Genomic DNA, 16,431 nt, shown 5'->3' on the forward strand with positions numbered 1-16,431 from the left:
CTCTTTGTTCTTGCTTGTTGCTGGATTTCTGTCTGCACACTCTCTCTATGTGCCCGGTTCTGTTACGCTTTCTGCAGTTTTTGTTCTTAAACCAGCAGTCATTTGCATCATGAGATGTTTTGTCACATCTGTAACACTTGTGTTCTTGTTTTCTAGTGTCATTCATTGACATTTTGTGTATGCCACTGTCTACAGCTTTCTTCTGTAGCTCCAAAGCATCCTTAGCTGCTGTCTCCATTGACACTGCAATAGACAGTGCTTTTTCCAGTGTAAGATCTTTCTCTGTAGCCTTTTCTGTGTAATTTGACAATGCATGCCACAAACCAGTCTGTCACGCAGAGCATCAGAAAGTCTTGCTCCAGATTCACAGAACTGAGTCAGCCTGCGTAATTCAGCAACATATTCTGAGACGCTTTCATCTTTAGACTGGTTCCTATTGTGAAAACAGAATCTCTCTGCTATCACAAGGGGCTTTGGGCTCAAGTAATTTTTTAATATGTCCACAATGCTTTGAAACGTCTGTGTGGCAGGCTTTTGGGGGGCTAGCAGGATTGAGCAGGCTATATGTTCTAACACCTATTAGGCTGAGGAGTGTGGAAACTTTCTTTTCATCCTACACGTCATTTGCAGTGAAGTAAAGTTCAGTAAGGCCCTGCTCACACTTGAATTCTTTTTTCAACTCAGCTGTCGGTGCAGCCGGGATCATTCACCTGCATGTCGGTTCGTGCTCTTCGCCAATTTGTTGTGTCTGTGACAACTTAATAAATAAAGACTGAGGCGGAGTTTCCACTTAGTATGATGCTTTACTGTAGAACGGCAGGTTACAAAGATGTGCAGCAACACATATGCCAATGTAATTAACTATGAAATGTGCTGTAAGGCACAAGGGGGTGATATAACGCTGCATGAATAAATAGTCCATACACTACACTAACTATCCATGATGTAAACCAGTAAAACACGCAAAAGCCTATTAAGATTACTACTGCCTCCACGACGTTTGCACCTGTTATCATTTAGACAATCTTTCTTTTCTTTTTTCAGCAGCAAATCGCACACCAACCAAATGTCCAATTTTTTGGAGTGAACATGCAGTTTAGTACTCTATACTGTGGATCTTCAGTAAAGACATCAGGCCCCAATTGAGCTAGTAATTCTATGGACAATTTCTGAATGCAGCTAAAGACCACAGAGATCTGATGGGCAAAGAGAGCAGAAGGGGAAAAAAGACAAACACTATGAGCCTAAGCATGGAGGATTTAATTTGATATTAGGAGCCAGCACAAACAACATTAATTACTTATTCTAGTACAGCACCTACACTGATGGGTGAACTCCGGGGCTTCATGTATATCACAGAGATTTTCAGAAACAATAAAAAAAGAAGCATTTCTTGGTGGAGTCTTGAACTACAGTTGTGTGAAGCTGAGAACAGAAATGAACCAAATCTAGAAATGGAGAATCTGAGAGGGAAACGTGTCTCTTGAAGTGAGGAACAGTTTGAGGGCAAAGGTCATTGCTGTGATGTTGTAGGTCTATGTTCCAGTATTTATGCTGTACAAAAAATATCTTCATAAACCATCAAAGTGTGTTTTAGTGTTGCAGGGCAGGAAGGACGGCTCCCATGCAGGGTCCAAAGCCCACTCTGTATCCGTCTCCTTGACAGTAACCTAAAAACAGGAAGAGATGCAACATCACCATATTATAAACATATGATTGTGAGTGTGATCCTCTGTAGGATCATGCTATTTGAGCTCATATAAATATATCCATACAAAAATAATAACTTTAAAATTAAGTTTGAATTTATTGTTAATATTATTGTTTGGGTGTCTTTGTAGATAATATGACAATAAGTATGGTCTTTTACCTGCTCTTTTGTAATATAATATATAAAGAGTGAGGTCTTTTACCTGCTTTTTGTGTCTTGAGATAATGTGTTATGAATTCTCGTTACAAATAAAGACTGATTGATCATTCATGTCATGGTTCAATCTTACCTGTAATGGTGACTTCATCTCTGTCCTTCAAAAAGGTTCTGGTTTCTCCACCTCCAAGATCTATGTTTCTGGTTTCCCTCCATGACAACTCCAGCATGGAGCCAAAACTCTCGGGATCCTTTTGGGAGTAAAGTTCACACAGTATAGAATTTACACCTCAAAAGTACTTTGCATCTAATCCAATTATGGATATCTTTTTCAACCATCCACAACATAAAAGTATGGAAAATCTTGATAGGAAAAAAAAGCTGTTTCTGTGTGTACACACCACAAATTTAAAAGGAAGGAAAAAGAAAAGAGAAGAAAGATTAAAAAATAGATTCAGATGACAATTTTTAAAACCAATTTCCATAATTCAAAGTCCTTTATATTTTGTAATATAAAGAAGCCAGAATAAAACAGATAAGAACTTTTATCAAATATTCATTTAAATATATCTCACAGTTTAAAAAGGCAATAGTCAAATAAAGACAGATCTGACTTTATCATAGATTCCTATGTAAGTACTGTCAGTTGTCAAATAGAAAATGTTCCTATGCTGTATGTGCAGGCACTCACAGATCCACTGATAGTACCAGAAGCCAGCAGGTCTCCAGGTCTGACGTTGCAGCCGTTAACTGTGTGATGGGTGAGCTGTTGCTTCATGGTCCAATACATGTACTACAGACAGAGAGAAAAAGAGGTGGAGCTAAAGATTGAAGAGAAACATACTATTGTAATGGCCAAGAGCATGAAGAAGGTCTGCACAACGACAATGGTGTTAAAACTGCAAAGGTATGTTTTTGATTCTCATGGATAATGTATTATTTATAAAACAATAACAAGCTTTGAAACATGAAATGTCTTCCTCTATAGATTTATTACATCATATTTACCAAACTGCTGTGTACACTTGTATGATCAGGCATACAACATAAAAGTGAGATTCATCTTTTTAAATTTATTTTCATTTATTGACTTACCATTACCCATTCATTTGACACTTCTGTTTCTAACACTTTAGGAATAAATCTAATACATGTAAATAATAAGGCTGAAAACTCTAAACAGTTTTTTTTTTTACGTTTACAATTGGTTAAAAAGTCTAATGCTTGAAAATGCTGGAGAAATCTGGCCAAAACAGAGACTTTTAAACATTTTCCTCAAATACTTTGTGAAAATTCATTCACACTTAAATATGTTTTTAACATAATTTTACCAGTGGCCATATTGGTTTTTAAACCTCTTTTCAAAGGAAACATGCTCACTGAGAAAGGAGTTGTGTTAAGTCACCTCTTAAAAAATAGTTGTACTTTGAGAGACAAATGTATCAAAGCCAAAATCTTTTTTATTAATAAAAAATGGCTGAAATCTGAGAAAAAGCTGTTTCACAGGCTATTGGGAGTTACAGGGAATGGAAGATCAAACAGTTTTGTATGATTGAGGTTTAACACTAAAGTGACGACCAACCCCCTTCAGTTCCATGTGCCTTACTTTGCACCCACTTTTCCCGCCCTATGCACTTCACAAACTGTATGTCCAATAATACCATAAAAACCTATTTGCTTTATTCTTTTATACTAAACACATAATCCAATTAGGTTAGTGGATTGATCCAAGGTTTACCTTAAAGTTTGACCTGCAGATGGTTGCTGCCTCTTCCATGTCTTGTCCTTAGAATACAAATAAAAAAGCAGTATTACTCATATTAAAACAGTTATTTCATTGGTTTAATATTAAACTAATGTGAAAGTGCAAAAAACTGCAGTTCATCGAGTGTCCACTTGAAACTGGCTGCAAAAGGCCTGGAAGTCACAGTCTGGTTAAAAAAACAAAACTTTTTTGTCCAAAACATATCAGATCTGTACACACTGTACAGGGGTTACTTTTTTTCTAACTCACTAGTTTTGATTATATGTAGGGTGCAGAGTTATTTATAATAAGGGCCATGGCTGATCTGATTGTAGGTAACTGTTTGTCAGGAGGCTTAAGGCCCGCCTCAGCTCCAGTCTCGTCTTCACTTTAAACGTTACAGAAAGTAATGGAGGTGATGCCTTCGGAGGTATTACAGGAGCGAGATGGGATCAGAACATAATGACGTCTGAGCTTTCTTTCGGCGCTGATATGGAAATCGCACTCTGAAAGGTCTAGTGATCTAGTCTCGCTTTTGTAATGCCTCTATTCCTACCTCTGACACCGGCACTTTACCCTTCTGTGACATTTATATTGAAGGCAAGCTGATAGAGGGGCATAGATATTGCGCCTTGAATTGGCAAGTATATTGGAGTATATTTTCTTTAGTGATTTACTTGTTCTTTACAACAGTGTTTTCATTTTCTTCTACCTTTAATCCAGATCATTATTGTACCTTATATACCAATATATTTTGACAGCTTTTTCCAAACCTAAATTGATATTATGATTGATTGTAATTCATTAAAAAAAGATAAGTCAAATGTATTAAAGCTAAAAAGTATCATATGATTGACAGGGACAAAGGTCTGAAATGAGCACATTTATGTGACTGTACATGAAGGAGACACATACTGTATATACAAGCATAAAAAGTGGCTGTGTGATTTGTGTTACATTACTGTCTGTGTACAGTAAGTCTGGTTCATGATTGAAGTTTGTGTGTAATCATGTGTGGGATAATTCAACCTAACACAAAACAAGACATCAACTCACAGTTGAAGAGAGAACAGTACCTTTCAAAGACACAAATAGATTAATGTTGAAAGTATAAGCATCCTGATGTTGCAGGTAGGAGAGGGGCTCTGGATCCTGCAGGATAAAGATACAAACCTGTGAGGTCAAAGCAGGCAATAGGGCCCTACTCGGGCAGCTACATAATGCTAGTTAAGCTTCTGACAATATTCCCACTGAGTGTGTCTTGATTAAACATAGGTGGATACTATATGGAAGTCAATGGTGAAGCGAATTTCCTGAATTTCGCTTCCATATCAACTAAATGGTAGATTTCAGCCTTTAATCTTACAGACAAACTGCACATGACCAACTCTTGTCTGCCCAGCCTCACTGGTCAATTGTTAGCGTATAATGAAGAATCTTTACAATCATTTCAACTTACCATGAGGTTAGTTTACTTAGTGTTAGTGATAGTATATCATTGTTTTCTTAAAAGAGATGATTATAAAACAAATAAGAAAAATAAGCTGTTTAAAATGAACGGAAGAAAATGTAAAGTTCTTTTTCAGTGGGCCCTTGCCTTTAGATAGACCAGGCTCTGGCCAGATCTTGTCATTTTTATAGTTCAAAGTAACAAGACTGGAAATGCTTTTATGTCAAAACAGACTGAGAGACTCTTACGTTTTTGTATTCATCAGAGGGTGAAACAATTTCAATATTTATGTTTTTTATGTATGTAAAGTAATACTACAGCTTTAGAAATCATTAGTGCCTCAGTGTGTTGAAATGACCACACAAAGTTATAATTAAACAAAGGTAAGTAGTAATGTAGCTTTGAATGAAAAATAAGATTTGCATACCGCCATATCTGACAACCTCACTGCTAATATTTACTGTCACCCTCTCCTTTCAGTTCAGTTCAAATCCAAAGGGCTTAACTGGCATGGGAAACATATGTTTACCTTTCCAAAGCAAAAGTAAAAATAATATACAAATGAATTACAAAAAAATTAATAATAAAGTAACAGAACTGTGCAGGTCATTATAGAGTGATCATAGAAACAGTTTGTGTTGAACTTAAAACATACAAATTGAAAATGTACCACTGCTCTTCAAATATATACAGATGAGTAAATTATTTATAAAAATGTAAAAAGTAATGCAAAAGTAATGTGATTCTTTTAAATTGATATTTTTACATAATAAGCTTTATGGTCTGTCTATAAAGAGATACATAATGATGATGGTGCACTGATGGTTCAACTGTTTATGACTCTGTGTGTACACAATACTTATCATGAACTGTTGAAACTCCTAAACAGTTAAGTATGCATAAAAAACAGTTTTACAGGAATAATGTCAGTAACACAACTTTAAATTTGTGTGACATGTTGATGACAAGTCAACAACAGACACCTTTAATTTCTGAAGTTGTAAGATGGAGTTCTTTACACTACATGTCACATTCAACCTTTCACACACATTTAGACACTGATGGCAGCAGCCATGCCATGCAAAGTGCCGAGCATCACAGCAAGATACTGTTATCATTCACAAACTGATTGCTTTATATTAGGTTATGTTCTTGGTCCTATATTTTATTTGCATAAGAAATTATTCTGCTGATGCCATAGTGTACATCAAATACTCTTTATAGAAATCATTCAGTTCTTTCATTTTTTTAAAGTGGCCTTTGCAAAACCTCAGTTATGAGTGAGGGCTGTAATTGGTTTTGGTTGGGATTATTACCAAACATATGTCAAGGTGTGAAAACAAATAATTTTTTCCCTTGAATTCAATGCAACTATTGGAAACTAATTACAAATGGTGTAAGTTGTAACCATTGTACTAACCTGGATGGGGTTGGCTTCTGCAAATGGTAACAGTGCCTCCATTGGGACGACCCAAGGTGAGATGGTGGTTCCAAAATTCTTCCCAAGAAAAGGACCCAAAGGAACATACTCCCATGACTGAATGTCCCTGGCTGAAAAAGACATAAATAAATAATACAGGCAGGCAATAACAAGGATTACTTTTGCCTAAGAAGAGTTAAACAACTACAAATCTTAATTCTTGTAAGGACAGCTCTCTAACCTCTGTCAATGTACTGCCTTATTATTGGCAAAGATCTCACTCTGCTAATGGGTTTGTGAATCAGATTGCCTAATCTAGACAGTTCCCCTTTGCAGTACTAATGATGGTGCAGTATATACCCATTAATCATGCAGAGTGCCTTAAAGACAAATTGAACAGTTCCATTCTTACCGGACATTTAGACAGGTTTATTACATTTTAAAGATAAAAATATAGCCCCGCCAGGATTTTGTGAGGGAACCACAAATCCATTTACTATCACATACCGCAAGTTTGTTAGTAAAATGTGTTTTGCAGAGACTCTTACCACTCCAGTCATTCATGAGTACCATTCCAAAAATGTGTTCGTGGGCTTTATCAATGGGTATGGGCTCCCCGAGCTGATTCCCTCCACCAACAAAGAAGGCCTAATTGAAGAACAAAATGAAAGTTAGCAATGACTGACAAAATTGACAAAAATCAATTTGAGGCACAGTACACTTTGGCCTTGGCCTTGGCCCTGGCGCTCTTCAAAGAGGTGCTCTTCGGCACGGTACAGCACGCGGGTACACAATGTTGACAAAATAAGCCTAAAAGTCACTAAAGTATCGGTCATGTTCTCTGTGTTGTTCTCCAATGTACGGATGCGGACCCGACAGCGACTCTTAAGTCATCAAAAGGAACTCAGGCCTTCACTTTTGCAACTCAGATGTACTCTAACATTACAAACATAAAAGGGATTATACTAATTAAAGACTGTAATCACCATCTCCAGCTCGATGTCCAACTGCTTTGAAGAGCCAAACACTGAAGGTTTCTCTGAGAGAGAGGAAAAAGCAAACATAATTATTATTAGCTGTAGGTTCAGTGATGTGTAGATAGACACAAGCAACAACCAAAATCACTTCAGAACGTACAGATTTATTTCAGATTTTGGAGTAAAAAGTTAGTTTTACGCAACAAAATCCATTGAAATTACAGATAAAGGGCACACTGACACTAGGCAATCCGTAAGCACCCTTCACCCCTAAAGTCCACTTCCTTTAACCAGTGTGACTGCTCCCATCCGTGCAAGCACGGTACACTTCCTTGGCCCTGGCACACGCCAAAGAGGTGTGCTTGGGTACGGTACAGTTCAGGCACGAGCACGAGCACTAGCACACGGGTACACGAGACTGACCCGGAGTCTTCTGGCTGTATCTGACTATAATGTGAGAGTCGTCGTCTCTCAACCTGAAGGACTGCTTTGTCGGTGGCGTATGAATGTGTATGAATGGGATTATTTACTTCTGATGGTCTTACTACATATCAACCTCTGTCATCAGGGTGTGAATGTGTAGGTGTGACCTGCGTGTGACAGCTGTAAAAGCGCGTTGAGTAGTCAGTAGACTAGAAAAAGCACTATATAGGCTCAACTCCATTTACCATAATGACTCAAAATAAGCCACAGGGGGGAAGATCAATCGACTCTGGATCGGAGGGTTAAGGGTTCGGTCCCCGACTCCTGTGGCCACATACTGCATGTGTGGTCCCCTGTGTGATCTTGCGGGACTGGTCTTGGGCAGTCGTTCTTAAGCACGGTACAGGACAACTTGCTAGTGTGAGCGCCCTAACACTGCATAGTAAAATGTTTTTTAAGTTTACGGAAAGGACAGGCAGTTAAGGCTACAATTACTCAAGGACGAATTATCATGACCACAGGCCCTGGACACAAACTTACCTTGGACCCCGACATACAGAACGCAAATATTATACTCGCCCTGCATGTGTCCTCCCCAAGCAGAGTTTAGCTGCAAAATAGCATAGTGCAGCTCACAATCACACAGCACGTATTCCTTTTCAATTCTGTTATTTATCGTTTAATAATCCTATAATAGCTGTCTGCTTGGTTAAACTAAAAGATTGAATGTTCACTTGCTTTAGTGCATTTTGGTCCTTGCACAATCTTAAAGGTAAAACAGGCAAACACAATTTGGAATGTCCTTATGTTATGACTCACATGACTAGTCTCTCAAAGTTATTGCTCCTTCGTTTTGTAGACATTAAATAGAATGGCAAACAATTTAAAAAAGTGTGACTTTTAACACGTCAACAACATGTTGTTTATGTGTTGCCAATGTGTTTTCAACGTATTGTTGACGGGTCAGATTTGAATGTGTAGACAACACGTTGGCAGCGTGTTGTTAACATGTTTAGTCAGTTTCCCAGGGGGAAATTTGTTAATAAAATAAATATTTGGTCGTCCCAATTGGAGGCACTGTTACCATTTGCAGAAGCCAACCCCATCCAGGTTAGTGCAATGGTAACAACTTACACCATTTGTTATTAGTGTCTGGCAGTTGCCTTGAATGCAAGGTAACAAACGTGCCATAGACAAAATAGCGCGCAGATAAGAATACGTAGTGTCCGTTAAGCACGCATAAGATAATGGATTCAAGCAGAGAAAATAAGTAGATCATTATTTACGGCCTGCCTGTATTTGATGATGATTAAACAGAACATAAGTTAATGAGTTTTTAATAATTGATGAGGCGCTCGTTTGCGAAAATATTTATAGTTTATTTCTGATCACTTCAGATGTTAAGAGATTGATTCAGTGAAATATAACTTCAGTCTGCCATCAACATCTGCAACGTTACATACTGCGTCCTGTATGCGTTGTGTGTTAAGGGGCACGATGACAGCAGTGAAGATTAATGAGCCAGCAGGAGTTTGGCCTTCAAATACACGTAACTTTCAACACGTTGACAACATGTTGTATACACTTTGTTTACAAATTTGACGCATCCACAACATGTGGACAACACGTAGACAACATGTAAACAACAAGTAGTTAACGTGTTGTTGTTAAAAGTCAGGCGTTTTTAAACAGTTTGAACCGGTGAGTGTAATAAGTTCCCACTGGCTGCTGAATACTAGGGTTTAACCATTTCTGTAAGTCCAGGGGTTGTCTACCACTATTTGGAATTTTGGACTGGATAACGGTCCAAGTGTGAAGAACTGTCCATGCCGTAATTGAGTCACAGTCATAAACTGACTAATTCATTTATTTTCGAAATTATGAAATGAAATAATGTGCTTTCTAGTAGTTTTAAAGGTGTAAATTAGCATGTTTGAGATACACCAATATAGATGATTTTAAACTTATTTGCTAATTGGAAAATGATCATTCAATATGTTTGGATGATAAATGTCTTATCTAGTCTATATATAACTGTATAGGTTAATGGTTGCCTATTTTTCGATTCTATATTATATTTATTGGTGACTTCCACCAGTGTTTTTAATTTTGGTGGTTGGATCAACTTTGGTTAACATTAGTATAACGTTAACATATATTACATAATATGCTCTATGTTCTTCAATACCCATTGAAAAGATTAGAATGCACTGATAGTTTGTATATAGGTTTGTTAGTGATGTTTTCTGCTGATGCATGTAGGCCTCTACATTAATGCAGCATCTGTCTGATATTCATGAAGCTGCTCTTAACTGCATAAACATTTGAATACTTTCTGACACACTCCAAATCGCCATTAGCTAACACAAAGCGCTTTACACCATCATAACAGGGACCAATGTGTCTTGTTCTGATGCAATGTTTTTTAACTGCTCTTGAAACAAAAAACAAAAAAACAAATTTGCATTTATTCACCAGAGCAACTTTTGCAATTGAAAGACAAGAATTAATTGATACAATGAATTGACCAAGAAACTAGTGGAATTAAGAAGCTTACTCTGGTCTGGTCTCATCTGGCCTGAGGGTCGGCGAATGGGGGTTCCAGAAACAATAATTGATGATGCTCTTCCATGGTAGCCAACTGGAAGCCTCAGCCTGCATAACAATATGCTCAAGTTTAGATAGCAGTGACCACAGCTACAAAAATAACATTTTCACCCACTTGGAGGCGCTATAACACAATTAATTTTCTGACTGGTTAGTTTAGAGTCACTGGATAATTGCCATCACAACTGTTAGTAAGAAACCAAGAAACCAAAATCAAAATACATTTATAAGATATAAAGAAGGCAGTTTCTTCTGAAATGTTATTTGTCTAAGCATTCATTCAAGAAGCATCAATAACTAAAGAAAGTACCATGTAAGAAGTTGTTGACTGCATGGATGATCACTGGCAAGTTAAATGCAAAAGTTTATCAATCACCTGCCTAAGTCTGTCAGTCAGCGAAGAGCCCAAGAACAAATATAATGATTTATAGAGAGCTCTCTTTCCACTACACACCGACTGACTCAATGCCTCTCTGAGCCGTTGTGTATCTACAAAAGTTTTAAATTCATGGTGTACCAATTTGGCATCAGAGCATTCTCCTTCCCCCGGAACATGGTGCCAACATTGGTGGCATGATCTCTGGAGGAGTAGAAGTCAGTGTAATCACCTGTAAAAAAAACAAACAAAACAGAAATGACTTCTAGAATAAACAGCTGAAATATAGCTGTACCCTACTTTCATTTGAAAGTAAATCAACAGAAATGTCATGTGTTAGTAAGTAGTGCCCTGCAGTGCTGACATGCCTCAAACTCCAGTGATCTATGCCAATGTTGCTGACTGTTGGATGGGACCCATCGGAGGTTGTTTGAGCACAGAGAATGACCTATTATTAATCTGACAGCTTTATTTGGGGCGGGGGCTCACCAATGTCTGCAGGAAGGTGCATGGTGGCTGCACTTTGATGAACAAATGCTCTGAAAAAAAGATGAAAAGGTGATGAAATCATCTACTCAGAAAGCACCAAGACACAGCAAACTTGGGTTGCTAGAAAACCCTTTTTTTTTGAAGATTTGGAATATGCAGCTGAGTTCCCGACTCTACAAGTTTTTTTCCCCCAGAATAATTCAAGCAAATTCAATTTATTTTATTAAAAAATATTTGATTCAAAGTGGTTCAGAGAGCATTTGAAATTAAATGACTTACCAATTGACCAAAAGCAAATTAATAGCTTAACAAAAATAAGTTTAATCACTTGTTCATCATATATATGTTTAAAAAAAACTGAAATCTTTTGGGTGAGCATAAAAATAAACAGCCACATTTTTCACCACCATTTTTTCCCCCCAGAATTTTTTTTGCCATCACCCTGATAAATTTCCTGTGGAAGTTGGGGTGAGTTTATTTGAGAACAAAGCAGGAAATATTCTGAAAATCTTTCAGAAGTTCATATGTGAGATCGGCTATACTGATAAAGTTAAAACCATGGTAGATTTTTGTGTGCAGAAATATGTTCTTCATATGTTTTAAGAAGGTTCCCTACAGCTATTGCATTTCCCTTAATGGTGACCATAAAAATACTACTGCATGATCTTTTTGGGACAGCTGAGGCTCAGTGGTACAGTTGGTCATCTCTCTTTCTGTTTAAGCACCCAGCTGACATTTCTCCATTCCTGAAAGCATTGAAGAGGGTGATGGCTGTCTCTGAATTGAAATGTTAAATGGCTAGCTTCATGTTATGTCATTGAACAGAATCTCTAAAGTGACACCTAATATAGCAAGTTGACATTTATATAATGGAATATATTGCAATACATATATTTATTATGTCAAGCTGGGTTATTACATATAAGCAAATGCTACGTCTTACTAACAATAAGGGAGGGACCATAATAAATCCACAGCAGAAGCCTGGTGAAGACTTTGTGGACTCTACAGACTTACCTGCTCCGAAGGCTGAAATCATCTCTCAGCGTGCTCTCATTGGCAGCCAGCAACACTTGCAAGGTCCTCCTAACCTCCCTCCAGGCCTCACATCCAAGAGCCATGAAAGCATTGAGTGTGGTCTTGCAAGATGACATAGATAAACATATAAATATTGTACTAAGTTTAGACCTTTAATACAGCTTTGCAAACTGGGATATAACTGTTAACGTGCATAATGCCGTACTGCTACCAGTTTCCCAGTTTCACTTTTTGTCTTATGAACTTGTTTTGCAAGCCTTTCTTTATGTAATTTACATAAGTGTGTTACTTTGATGCAGTTTGGAGGTTGTTGTACTTTGAGTTCTTTCAGTTTATGTTAACCCTCTATCACAAAAAGATAAAAGAACAAATATTGGACATAAACTTATATCGTTTTAATTTGAGTGCCAAATCACTACAGTCATTTCTTAGTAAGGTAAACATATACAACAAATTCCCAGCCGGTAAACTAAATATGAAGTCAGCTCCTTAACTGGATGAAAATGGTTTAAAGTATAGCTGGTACATTTTTGAATACATCTTACATCAGCTTTGAAGACAGGATCAGTGGACATGTTATCTGGCAGAAGTTTGAGAGCAGTTATTTTGTGAACCACATGTACGACCTGACTCAAGGGCCTTTAAATGTAGATCAATAGCAGGAGCATTAAGACCACAGGATGGAACTAATTGTTATTACTTTTCAAGGGTCTTACTACACACTACAGTTTTATCTGTAGACTAAGATTAAAAGACATCCGCCCCTTATCTATTGTGATTTCTGAAGAGACATGTCAGGTTATTTTAATCAAACACCTCCAACCCTTAGAAACTTTTTTGCCAAATGGTAAATCTTGTGCATGTTAGACTACATAGATAACTAACTTATGGTGCCTTTTTCTCTCTTTCCCCAAACAATAATTTCCTAATATTTTATGAGAAAAATTATTTTATGGAGCTGTCATGAAACATGGATTATTTTGTCAAAACAGTTGTAATATTTGTTTCTTCTTTTCATATAACAGCTGTGATCAGTGATTCAACATACCTGTTCAAAGACATCCTGATGTGTGGACATCACAGGCCCTTGAAACAAAGACTTTACCACACTGAGGTCCAGTATCTGGTCTCCAATAGCAACCCCAATGCGATGTTTAGGCTGAAGAAACAAAAACAGCTTGACACAGTAAACTTCCCTGTTATCCATCAAAAGCTTATCTTCCACGTGTTCTATGTTTCATCTAGCCATCCACAGGGAACCTGCATCTTTTTAAGAAGAGCAGATTTCAAATAACATGCAGCTATTACTTGATGTTTGTGCTTCAGCATTCATAGTAAATCAAATTAAAATCCTATTTATTCCTAGTACTCGTACTATAAAAATATTTTCTATAACAGGATTTCTATCTAAAATCGTAATTTCAGAAATCAACAACGTCATTTCTCCAAAGACAAGTTTTAATTTCCACTATCTACAATGTTATTTATTCCTTTACAGAATGACGATATCCAGCACTGGCCTGGGGAAAAAATGTTGCCCTTGCATTTTTGGCTAAAACCGGCCCCCAAGACAAAACTGTACACCATCCATGAGTCCCATTTTAATATGTCCACAGTATTTCCCCAAATCATTACAAAGCTAAGAAGTTTAGGCACGTAACACTGTGTATCCACTCTCTTTTTACCACCTGGTTGTCAGCTGACCATTGTTAACACTGATGGCAGAGGCTGCTATGTAAAGAAACCATCTAAATTAACTAATGTCATTTCTACACATTTATTTTGGGGTTACGTGTCTTGCCATGGACACATCGTTCATGTGGCTCCAGGAGCTGGAGATCTACAAACTGAGTCACATTCACCACCAGGGGAGGTGACAATGAAGTTCAAATATCATTTCTCAAGTACAAGTGTGTAAAAATTAAGCAATTTAAAAAAATAAAAATCTGCTAGAATTCATTCTAATTTCAAACTAAACACATTTTATATGCATGTATACAATATGTAAATTGCTGTTCAATATTATTAAATCAATTTATAATTTAAATCATTGTAAATTGAAATGTAAAACTTCAGAACTAGCTACTTTTCTTATACTTCTAAAGTACAATGGTACTTTTTGAATGCATACAAAACCTTAAACACAGAATGCAGCTGTGATATTGGTATAGGCCAACATGTTAAATACTCACTAGGATCAGTCTAATGAATCAATATGGCCGGTGACAAGCAATAACAGGAAATTAAATGGAAGATAAATGCCCGTTATGAAGATAGGCCTATTTGCAATTTAGTTATAGGAACAACTCTATTTTAATTATCTATAATCCAATTGTTACTATTATAATTTCAATTTAGGATATTCACATTTGCATCATAGATACCTATATTAATTGACTAGTGGGCCTATGGGTGGCAGATATCTGAAATAAGTTTGCTTTTGGATGAATTGTATTGTAACTTACTTTAGGGAAGAATGATGTTATAGATATCTGAAATTAAAAGCTCAATGGCAAACGTGACGTCATTTCCCAAGGAAGAATAACATTATGGGTATCTGTAAAGATAATTGTTGACTGGAGGCATGTAGGGAGGGATATCTATACCATCCAGCCTAGCAATGAATAGTTAAATTGCCTTATCTGTGCAGACGTGCACCTCTGTGCAGTCTGCATCAGTTTGTTATTATAATTTCACGTTTATTTAGTCAAATGAAGCGAATGAGGCTCCATTTGTATCAATCAATCCAATCTCAAGACAATGACCATATAGCATGTCTTGAACATTCTCTTACAAAATTTGTATTTAAAGTAAGAAATTGATTTGGGGGTGCGCTGGTGGCGCAGTGGTTAGGGCGCGCGTCCCATGTATTGAGACGCTCGTCTCGAGCGGTAGGCCCGGGTTCTCTTCCACCCGTGGCCCCCCTCCGCATGCCATTCCCTGGTTTCCGACTCTATCCACTGTCCTATCTCTGCATTAAAGGCACGAAAAGCCCAAAATAAATCTTTGAAAAAAAAGAAATTGATTTGATCACAAGTTGTCACTTGAGAGCTCTGGAGACGCATGACATGTCCAGATGTGAACAGCTGTGCAGCCAGACCACATGGCTAATACCAAGTGATAGTTGATTGCCTATTTTTGTTGTCTCTTTTTATTTCGTTGCCTTCTATGCCATTTTGGGTTTTCTAATGAGCATGGAAAGGCTTGAAGACGCGAGTGTAGTTATAGTTTACACAATCTAAATCCACAAATGCCTCGGTGCACTTCATGCTATGAATATGATCTTTTTTTTTTCTCCTAATAGACTAAACACACATTAGATTTCCTTTTGTAAATAATGACCAAGTTGTCAATGTCTCCACGGTGCCAATGAAGGTTTGATGTATCTAGCCTATTTGTAAACCAAGTAAGAATAATCAAGCTATACGTACGTTTCCAGCTGTAGAGAATATACCATAGGGAAGGTTATGGAAGGAGAAATCAGATGCTGCATCGACATTTATGAACGACATCTTCTCTTTAGTAGGAGTAGTAGTTGTTGTATTCCACTTTTCGGAGTTAGGTTACTGACTAACTGGACAACAGCAGTAAGGGCTTCCAGATGTTAAACTTTGGAGAACCCCTCCCCTTTTCCAACGGCCAATTGCATTCCGCCTGTAGTATCCACCCAATTCCACACCACTGGAGGTTAACACAAAACAGCCTTGTGAATGACTAAGCAAATTGTTGCGAGAAACTTTCTCACAAAAATAATTCCTAATGCAAACTGCATACCGCATAGGCCGTGTGAAAAATGTCAAGAGCTTGTACAGCCTTCTTCTTCGCTTTTGACTAGTCAAAGCGATTTTACACGTGTAGAAACGAAAACGAGATTCAGACAAATAACACGATATAGCATCAGAGTCACTACCACCGACAGCTGACACTTGTTTAATAGGTATTGTACTTTGCCCCTACAAATTAAATGCACAAACAGACACACATCTGTTCATGCATTTAATTTGTATTAAATACATTAGTTTGCATTTAAGGAGGAAACA

The 16,431-nt window shown here is 37.3% G+C and overlaps 1 protein-coding gene across 1 annotated transcript; it reads right to left on the reverse strand.

Moving 5' to 3' along the window:
* Positions 1-1,244: 1,244 nt before the first annotated feature.
* Positions 1,245-15,983, reverse strand: fah (fumarylacetoacetate hydrolase (fumarylacetoacetase)). The gene is made up of 14 exons (XM_020641459.3): positions 15,823-15,983; positions 13,440-13,550; positions 12,371-12,492; positions 11,354-11,403; positions 11,006-11,096; positions 10,439-10,536; positions 7,468-7,520; positions 7,030-7,129; positions 6,482-6,612; positions 4,688-4,763; positions 3,606-3,652; positions 2,559-2,660; positions 2,001-2,118; positions 1,245-1,670 (listed from the first exon to the last, which is right to left on the reverse strand). Exons 1-14 carry the CDS (start codon positions 15,901-15,903, stop codon positions 1,594-1,596), a joined length of 1,257 nt encoding a protein of 418 aa, XP_020497115.1. The 5' UTR covers positions 15,904-15,983; the 3' UTR covers positions 1,245-1,593.
* Positions 15,984-16,431: the final 448 nt, after the last annotated feature.

This window comes from Labrus bergylta, chromosome 3, assembly GCF_963930695.1.
Source record: "Labrus bergylta chromosome 3, fLabBer1.1, whole genome shotgun sequence".
In the NCBI taxonomy this organism is placed as follows: Eukaryota; Metazoa; Chordata; class Actinopteri; order Labriformes; family Labridae; genus Labrus; species Labrus bergylta.